Source organism: Amia ocellicauda, chromosome 7, assembly GCF_036373705.1.
Source record: "Amia ocellicauda isolate fAmiCal2 chromosome 7, fAmiCal2.hap1, whole genome shotgun sequence".
Taxonomy (NCBI): Eukaryota; Metazoa; Chordata; class Actinopteri; order Amiiformes; family Amiidae; genus Amia; species Amia ocellicauda.
The window spans coordinates 789,630-799,902 of record NC_089856.1 but is presented as its reverse complement, the minus strand read 5'-3'; the positions used below and the strand labels follow the sequence as shown (position 1 = coordinate 799,902).

Below are 10,273 nucleotides of genomic sequence, written 5' to 3'. Positions count from 1 at the left end.
TGTTTTACAGATGTATATTTCATTTCTATAACTGAGAGGCACATAACACATGTGCCAATTTAAAATGCTGAAATCAAAAGACTTGTACTGAATGTAAAAACACACATAAAATGAACACCCCTACATAAAGATGTAGAAAAGTCCACGTTATGTTTTTCACGAACTCGATCGACGACATTTTGGTTTTGAGAGCGCATTGTGAAGATTTGATTTCCGATCTTTTGTTTTGTTTTATTACTATTGGGACATCACTTTGGTACGTGAGTATTGCATTTATTTCACCCGATGTGTACAGCAGGTCTTTAAAGGAAGTGGCGATTCGCAGGACCTTGGAGTAGCCGGCGCCATGTTTTTATTTCTTTTTTCAAGCTTTCTCTGTAAAATAGCGGGGAGACTTGGGCCCTAGGTTTTTTACGCCAAACACAGTTTATAATTGAATGCATCACATGGATAGCTTAAGAACTGTGTGTGTTTTGTTTAATATGATGAGAGTTAGGTCTACATCATGTACTTGTTTTGCGCAGTTCTGAAGATAATTGTTTATTTTTCTTCTCTTTAGGCTGTTGTACTGCCCAGCGTTAGCAGGGTGAGTACTGATGAACTTTTAGCGTTTGTGTGTATATATATATATATATATATATATATATATATATATATAGGGCTTTGTAGCTCCATCAGTGACGTGAAAACCTGTACAGTTTAGTTCTAACACATTGTCACATGACGGCCATGGATTCGGTGACGTCAGACTGTAGATGAGCTCATTTTCATTTGATCTCACGCCTTCATTTGCGTGACGTCGGGCAAGCCGCACCTCAATAGTTCAATAGTTCAATAAACTAAAACCATGAGAGAGTATTCATCTGTGACTGGAGCATGTTGTCTAGAGCAGGGGTTTTCAACCCGGTCCTGCAAGCCCCTTGCCCTGGTGTTTTCTGTTCCAACCGAGATCTTAATTACTTGATGTAACGGTATATGGCTTTGTTAGTTCAATTAAGGATTCAATTAAGCAATTAGGACAACGGTTGGAACAGAAAACAGCAGGGCAGGGGTACTCCAGGACCGGTTTGAAAACCACTGCTCTAGAGTAAGAGGGAAACACACATGTGAACTTCACCATTGTGTCTGTTTTTGAAGATCGCTCGCTGTCGTGGGAAGGGGAAGTCTGCAGCAGGGCTGTCCTGAAGGCTACATTTTTACCTTGGAAGGTTCTGAACACATTACCGATCGAAGATTCGTTGCTGCTAATTTGCATAATGTGTCGATGACGTCACATTAGCCAATAGTGTAGTGTACAGGTCATTATTTTTACAGGTAATCCATATAAACAAGATAAAACATCCCCAGTAATTATGTTTTTATTTATTTTTACAAGCACACAGTTTATGTATAGGTATTGATTTTACTTGCATGAAACATGTTAACCTTCCAGTTAAATCACTTTACTCATAATAAATTGTATGCATGGTGAGCATGTTAACTTTAATTTGTATTTTATTCATTCCAGAAAAAAAGTGATGGAAATAGCGAATCGGTGTAAAACCCTTGATGAATATACCCTGGTGTTTAGTAACAATAAAAAGACACAGCTATACTGAAAGTAGTAAATACTAAAGACACCGGAACACAGAAACCTTAACATTTGGAGTAACTATAATAAAAATACATTTTAGAGTTTGTGTCAATATGATATATGTTTTAGTACATAATAATAATAATAATAATGGGTCAGTTGCAAAGAACTTGCAGAGTTAGTACGGAGCTAGATCATCTTCAGTGTGCTGCTTTCAATTCTGTGCAATTGACCCATTAAACCTAATAAATAATGCATAATAATTTAAACTTGTGTTGGTTAAATGATCCTGGAGATTGCTTGTTCCTCTGTGATACCAATGTTGAGTTGCACAGTTTACATTAAGCTTTCCAGGGGGTCTTCTGTGCATTTAGCAAAACAATCCAAACAGCAGATGTTTTTCGAAACATTCGTTTTGTTTTATGTTTGCATTTTTTGCACTCATGGGTGGCGCTAGACCCTATTTAGCCCCCCTGTATTTTCTCTCAGCCCCCCTAAAAATAATAGGGATATGAAGTAACGGCACAGTCAAATAGTCAGACAAAGCACCATCAGCGCCCCTTGCATTTTCACTCAGCCTCCCTAAAAACACCATCATCAACCCCCCCACTCTGAGACCGAAAAAAAAAAAACAGTCGACCCAACTCATCTCTTCAGCAACAACTCATTGTGTTCATTCTGACTGCAACGCACACAGTGCTCAGGGACTGACCACACTCACACTGACTCCCTCTCCCTGCGCTCCTCCCCACCGCACCGCCTTCACCCCATTGACCCTTTAACGCTACAGTATTCAAACATTGTCAGTTTCTATTAACAAGAGAAAAAGTCAATGTGATTGTCATGTGGTGAACCTTCGAAGGTTTGTAAAAACTCTCGAAGGTCTGGAGAGTGAACGAACCTTTGAAGACAGCCCTAATAAATGTGATTTATTTAATTAACTGTAGAGTAACTGCAAGTATTCTATGTAGGGATGAGAGCGGATATTTTGAGAAGGAGTCAGTTTCTCTCTCCGGATGAGATTCCTTACTTGAGCCCAATGCATCAGAAATACAACAATGCTGAATTAAATTATTTTATGAGCTACTACTAGGGCTGCTGTCTACTGGTCTAACATTCACAGATGTGTTTTGTGTTGACAGTCTCATAACTGCTGAAATGACATAGGCTACTGTTTGAATGTACATGGACCCAGGGTTTCCATATTCAGGCCCACCTGACCAAACAAATGCGTGAACATCGGAAGAAAGTAAAAACAAAACCCAACCCTGTGGTTGCACAGTCTGAACATTACTGCCCTTGTTCTTAATTCTACACTTTTTGTTGTTGTTGTGTTGTGACATGATGGGGATGGTTTTGTCGTTGTGTTGTGTTGACAGTGCTCCACAGTTGTGATGTCAGGGTGCAGGCCCCCCCCGAGGCCAGAGGAACGTGACAGCTCAACAGCCGCTCAGCTGTATGTTCAGCGCGTACGCAGTGGGGTGGTGGATGAGGGACAGCACCCTCTACAGGCCGCCAGCGACACTGACTCCCAGAGCCTGAGCCCCACCCTTACCAGGTCAGCTCCCTCTGCCCCCTCGCTCCTGTCCCTTCACTCTTCTCCTCTGTCCTCCCCTCTCCTGTTTCTCCTCTCTCTTAGCCTCTGTTCTCCTCTCCCTGTCTTGCCTTCTCCCATTCTCCCTCCCTCCCTCTGTCCCTGTCCTCTCTGATGTCTTCTCCGTTTCCTCTCTCTCTCTCCAGGCTCCCGCTCACTCCTCCCCTCAGCTTGTCCTCCCCCATCGTGGAGACCAGTCCCTGCCTGTCCCCCTGTGCCAGCCCCTCCCTGGGCGAGGGCTCTAGGCTGCTGTCGCTGCCCTGGGAGCTGCTGGCGCGGGTGGCGTCCCTGCTGCCGGCACGCTGCGTGGTGTCGGTGTTGCCCCACGTGTGCCAGGCGCTGGCCGGCCTGGGGGAGGACAGTGCCGCATGGAGGCTCCGCGCCCAGAGGCTCACGCACGGCCGGCCCTTCCCCCTGCTGCCCCGGGACGACTTCCACTGGCCGGCCGCATGCATGGAGATGGAGGATCTGATCGGACACTGGGCGGGACAGGGGGAGGGAGAGGGAGCTATGGGGGCAGAGAGAGCAGCAGAGGGAGCTGAGGGTGCTCGGCAGAGAGAGGGAGAGGGAGGAGTGCAGAGAGAGGGAGACGGAGGAGTACAGAGAGAGGGAGAGGGGGATAGGGAGGCAGCTGCAGGTGCAGTGAGAGGGGCACAGGGCGCTGAGGGGGAGAGAGAAGGAGATGCAGAGGGAGAGAGGGAGAGAGAGGTAGAGGCAGAGGGAATGGTGGGGTTGGGGGGGACAGTCCCTCAGCACTACTCCCTGACGGGGGGGCACTTCGCTTCGGTGGACGCCGTGCTGCTGTTGGAGGGGGGCACTCTGTGTGCCTCGGGGGGGCGCGACCGCAACGTCAACCTGTGGGACTTGCGGCAGCTGGGTGGCCCGGGGGGGGTGGGAGGGGCGCTGGTGCGCACGCTGGGCTCGGACCCGGGCGGCTCGCACCGCGGCTGGGTGTGGAGTCTGGCCGGGAACGGCAGCCGGCTCTGCTCTGGCTCCTTCGACAGCACCGTGCGGCTCTGGGACCTGGGCGCGGGGGGGGTCAGCGCCGGGGAGGTCAGAGGTCGTGCCGCTGTGATCTGCCTGGCCTGCCTGCCCGACGTGCTGGTGGCCGGGTCCTACGACAAGAAGGTGACCATCTACGACCCCAGAGGTCAGTCCCTCACAGGGGCCACTGCGGTCAGTTTCTCCCTCACAGGGGCCACTGCGGACAGTGCTGTGGTCTGAGTGTTGTGTGCTGTGGTTTATTGTGCAGTTTGTCGTGTTTGACTGTGTTGTGTGCGTCTTGTTGCCATAGCATCCGACCCGCTGGTGAAGAGCCTGCGTCTCCATGGTAACGCCGTGCTGTGCGTCGCCGCAGACGACCACTACATCCTGTCTGGGAGTGAGGACCGCACCCTGGCCGTGTTCGACCGCCGGGCCGGCAGACTGCTGCACAAGATACAGGTACCCGCCCCTGACCCTTGACCCTCGACCCCTGACCCCGACACAGTGAGAGACTGCTGCACAAGATATGGGTACGTGACCCCTGACCCTGACACACTGAGAGACTGCAGGTCGAAAGACAACCATTACCGATTGGGAGTCTTCTGACCTGCCAATCTGAAACCTTGGGAGGCGGTGCATCTTCTTCATGTAGCTCGTGGGGCTCCCCAGCTAGACTGCACTCGACTTTGCCCCCCCTCTGTGCAGGCGCTCCCCGGGGAGGAGGAGGAAGAGTTCAAACACTGCTGCGTCAAATGGGAGAGATTGCAGCAGCTATGGCCACCCAGCGCCAATCGCTCGGCACCATCTGGGCAGAGAGAGAATTGACACAGGGTCGACGGGAGTCCCCTCCGTCACCACGCCCCCTGCCACTGAGGAGACGCTCTCACTCCGATACTTCGGAGCTTCTTCCGTCTGCTGGGGACACAGAGGAGACGGTTCCGTGGCAACGGAGATGGTGAACTCATGAACCGCTTGGTGCGAGAGAGGCAGGCAAGGACACCGTCTATGTCTGACACAGGCTAAGCTGCTCGACTCAAAGTCCATCCTCCTCAACGCACCGATTTTGCCTGGTCAGACTTCTAGGACCACTGTCGACCTGAGCATTGAACACTCAGCCAAGGCGAAGGAAACGACCTTGAAGTACGCCGACCTTCCACAGCCGAGAAGACGTCCCAGTCGCCCCACTGGCCCTACCCACAGTGGGTACAGTGGGTGAGGCACACAAAACCCCCGCAGCTGCCGGCACGGATACACTCTCCATTTCCATTGTGGCCCTCCCCCCCTCGGGAATGCTGACCGCTGCTGTCGGATGCCCACAAAGGGCTCAAGTGATTTGGAAAAAATGAGCTGCACGACTGGTGCACTCTGAAGGTGTATCTGTCGGCTATCTCAGCATGCCATGATAACATTGACTCACTTCCTGGTGACCCAATTCCTGACGGGAGCGAGGCGGCACAATTCCAGCCTGGGATTTGGAACTGGTCCTTCAGGGGCTTAGCCCTTTGAGCCCATTTCCACAACGGAGCTCCGCTTTCTCTCGCTTAAGGTTTCCGTCCTTTTAAAGATAACTTCGGCAATGAGAATCGGTGAAATTCATGCCTTGTCTGTGGATAAAGCCTGTCTGATCTCCTTTGGAAGCAACGACAGGGTCACACTGAGGACGAACCCTGCCTTCCTGCCCAAGGTTGTATCGGCGGTTCACATCAATCAGCCTATCGTCCTGGAGTCATTCCACCCCCGTCCACACGTGTTGGATGAGGACTGCAGACTTCACACAGTGTGTCCGGTCTGGGCATCTAGGTGTTACATGGAGAGGACTGTGAGAGGTGCTCCGGACAACTTTTTGTCTGCTATGGGTCTACCACCAGGGCGGGCAGTGACAACAACGACTGGCTCACTGGGTGGTGATCGCTATGACAATGCAACGGGTCCTGTGCCAGAGCACATCTCGGCTCACTCCACAAAGGGACAGGCCACGCTGGGGGCTGTCTTCCACGGCGCTCCACTGGAGGACCTGTGTAACGCTGGGACCTGCTCCGGTCGTCAGACTTTCACGAGGTTCTATTAGCTGAATGTTGCAGACCAGCTGCTCTCTGCTCTGGGCACTCGGGTACTGCAGGCGGCTCGCCCTCCAGCGCCACGAGGCTCTGCTGCTTTGCCATGATGGGATTGGACTTGCATCAGGTGTCAGGACTCACGACAGCTCTGGTATAGTCTTCCCAATGGTAATGGCTGTCTTTCGACTTGAAAGGGAACGATAGGTTAATATCATAACCCTGGTTCCCTGAAAAGAAAGACATCCATTACTCTTAAGGGGAGTCTCGGCCAGACGACCTTCTTGACGAAGAGATGGCAGTTGCAGCTGGCAGGAGGAGACTTTTCACAGGCATGGGGGCGGGACACCTCCTCCCAGCTTTGGTACAAGTTTTCACATGATTGGCAGGTCTGGCTCTTCCCATTCGGTAATGGCTGTCTTTCTTTTTCAGGGAACCGGGGTTATACTTACCTAACGTTAGCCTAACCTCTGACACAGTGAGACACGATGTCCGAGGCACACTGACACCTGTCTCTCTCCCCAGCTGAGCTCTTTCCCGCGGTGCCTGAGCTACGGGTGTGAGGGGGCGGAGCTGTGGGCAGGGGATAACCAGGGTCAGCTGCACGCTTTCTCCCCATCCTGCGGCTCCTTCCTGCCCCTGGGGCAGTTCTCTGTGGGGCACCGCGCCCTCGTCACCGGCGTGCACAGCTCCCCTGGCGCTCTGTACACCTGCTCCACTGACTGCACTGTCAAGGCAGGGCCTGTCTGTCCCCCCGTCCATCCATCTATCTCTCTGTCTGTCTCTCCATCCGTCTGTCTGTCTGTTTGTCACTCTGTCTCTGTCTGTCTCTCCCTCCCTCTGTCTGTTTTCCTGTCTTGGTCTCTCTCTCCCTCTCTTCCTGTGCGTGTCTCCCTGTGTGTCACTTGTATGAGTCTTGCCAATGTATATCACACACTCTCTCTCTCTCTCTTCTCTCTCTCTCTCTCTCGCAGGTGCACCTCCCCTGTGGCCCCCCCAGGACACTGTGCACACTGCAGCACCACAGTGTTATAAATGGGGTAACTCCTCCTCTTCACCTCTCCCCTCCACTTCTCCTGCCCCCTCCTCTCTCCTCCTGTCTCCCCTCTTCCTGATGATGTCAGTTCTAGGGATGAGTTAGTCTATTCGAATACAGAATGACATATTCGTGTACATCTTATAAATCTGTAATGTAATATTTCTGATTGATGTTTTAACGGTGGCTGTGAGAGCTCTCATTGTGACAAGACAGTATGGTGCTGTATGTGTAGAACATCACTGGCATACCACTAATCAGCTGCTAACATGATTAACCACTTGAAATACAAACACCGACAACTGGCTTCAAGGAGAGCGCAGAGAGTGGAACAAAGCAAACTGCAATGACATGCTTGCTTACAGTCGACGCCAGTGTGCCCGATCGGATGACACGACTGATCGTATTGCAGAAATGACAGCGAGAGACATGCTTGCGATAAGACTTGTAGAAGGGAAGGGATTTCGGGAGATGTTGGAATGTATTGAGACAGAGTATGTCATGCCAACACGTACAACACTAACTGCTAGTCTGGAAACAAATGACAGAAGATTGCGTCACTGCTCTTCTTGAGGAATTGGAAGCTGCTGAAAGAGTGGCAATTATGACCGATGCGTGGCCTGCTTTAAATACCGAGGCGTATGTGACTATACGTGTCATGACATTACCGACTGGAAACTACACAGTGCTGTGTTGCAAACTCGCTCTATGACTGCAGTCTTGCACATTCGCTGAACGCAGCTGGTGACGAGTGGTACATTGAAGACAACATTCTTGTTTGCATTCATGACAGTGCCTCCAACATAGTTTTAGCAAACACTGAATTTCTTAACTGGGAGTCATATCCATGTTTTGCGCACACCTTGCAGTTGGCTAATAATGATGGCTTCAAAGTTGGTAATATACAGTTATAGCCCTGAACCCTTCAGAATTCATCCTGCTGCTTTTGTCAGCAGTCACGTCATCAATAAATCAGTTCCCTTTGCAGCCATACATGCCCATGCCATAACATGCTTCACATATGAGCTAGTCTGCTTTGGATCATGAGCAGTTCCTTCCCTTCTCCATACTCTTCTCTTCCCATCATTCTGGTACAAGTTGATCTTTGTCTCATCTGTCCAGAGGATGTTGTTCCAGAACTGAACAGGGCTCTTTATCTGTACTGTGGAATAAATACATATTTTAGATTTAAATTAACCTGATGTCAGTACTTAATGTATTTGGTAGGCTAGTAATGTTAAACTATCGTGCAATTAATCGGTAGGAGGCCTGTATGTGTATATGCCTTTTATTTTTGTGAGAGTGAGAGCAAGGTGTAGCCTTAGATTAATCAAATGCACGGAATTGAATTGCCCCCGAGTATTCGAATAGGAAATTATTAAAAATTCCCATCTTTAGTCAGTTCAGTCTCTCCCTCCCACCCTCTCTCTCTCTCTCTCCAGCTCAGTGTGGAGGGAGGGGTGCTGGCGGCTGCTTCGTGGGACATGTCAGTGGAGGTGTGGAAGATGGAGGAATGAACGAGGGGCTGAGAGGAAGAAAACAAGGGATGAGAGAAGCCAGTTTCAGTCCTTTATTCTTCAGCTTTAAAACTAAACGAATTGCCATTCCTGTACTGTGACGCCAGGCAGCCGCTTCTCTGTGCTGCTGGTCTCGTATAATTGTGACTGGCGCTGCAGTACCGACCCATCTATAGACGGGGGAGCCTGCGATACCGATCCATTCCTGCAGTCCAGTCCCCTGCAGAAGGCAACACTAAGTGAGGAACTCATCCAAGCTCAAGGTTTACAGAACCATCGGATCTGATCAGTTATGAACCCTGCCGGACTGACTGGGAAACCCCAGACACACCGAGTGGCTCCTGCAGCTGAACTCAGACTGAACACACACACACTGAACACACAACACACAGACTGAACACACTCACACACACACACTCTCTCTCACATTCTGTCTTGCTCACACCCTCACAGATACACACACTCTCTCACACACGGACACTCACATACAACATGCACAGACACGCACACACATATGCAGGGGAGGAGCAGACCACGGGCCGCAGTGATGTTTTTGTGTAATGCAGTATTTGCTGTTGTAAATACCTGATTCATTAGTAATAAATATGTCCGTGCCCCTGTGTTTCCCTGAACGCTGTTCACACATGGAAAGGTTTGAGGAATAGAAGGACCTTCTCGCAGCTCGATGCAACACTGCTGCTGCCGCCCAGTCCAGAGAGGAAGCATGGCAAGACAGCGCTCCATTTTAAGTATGCTTGTATTTACCCCAGTGTGATAATTTCACATACGTCAATGGACAACAATTCGATCCCTTTTATACTCAGATTCCCCATCTCTCCAGGTGGGCCGGTTCGTTGCTGTGCACCTCGGACGCGAGTGTCGAGGTGTGGGGTGGGAATCATGGCCGCTGCTCGTCACGGCCCATAGTGCGGAAATGAGCGGGGCTCAGTTGTGTAGTGAAGTTGCGAGTGGAGGGAGGGTGAGAGCAAAGAGTAAAATTACCAGATTTGAAAATGTTTCAATTACAGGAACGAGAGTAGTTGTAATTCGTTACTGTCCACCCCTGTGTAACATACAAATTACTTGAAACAAATGATTGTACATTGTAATGCAGTCTAACATGTCTGTCTGTGTACAGAGATATAATTTGCATGATTAAAGTAATGTCTGACCGGGTGACAGTAGTTGACAATTTATACATCACCGATCTGTTGGTTCGTTATTACAGATGCCCTTATTCAGGGTGACTTACAGGAGAGCAGAGTAATACAAAGTGCAATAATACAGGACACAATTACAAATCAAGCGAAATACAATACAGCTTCAAAATTACACAAATGCAGTTACAAGTTAAACCTTCTAGTTCTAATATTAATAGCTAACAAGATGCGTGAAGTCACAGGTAAGAGCTAAAGTAAAGAGGTAAGGGGGCAGAGCAGCAATAAAAACCATATAATGTGCAAAATCACTGTCGTGCCGAACCAGTCAGGGGAATAAAACAGTTGCTGTAACTGC

The 10,273-nt window shown here is 49.7% G+C and overlaps 1 protein-coding gene across 1 annotated transcript; it reads left to right on the top strand.

Moving 5' to 3' along the window:
* Positions 1–176: 176 nt before the first annotated feature.
* Positions 177–10,086, top strand: LOC136752444 (F-box/WD repeat-containing protein 9-like). The gene is made up of 9 exons (XM_066707762.1): positions 177–256; positions 560–586; positions 1,138–1,314; positions 2,953–3,131; positions 3,314–3,674; positions 3,921–4,317; positions 4,462–4,610; positions 6,731–7,245; positions 8,684–10,086. The coding sequence occupies exons 4-8, from the start codon at positions 2,968–2,970 to the stop codon at positions 7,238–7,240; spliced, it is 1,581 nt and encodes a 526-aa protein (XP_066563859.1). The 5' UTR covers positions 177–256; positions 560–586; positions 1,138–1,314; positions 2,953–2,967; the 3' UTR covers positions 7,241–7,245; positions 8,684–10,086.
* The last annotated feature ends 187 nt before the right edge of the window (positions 10,087–10,273 follow it).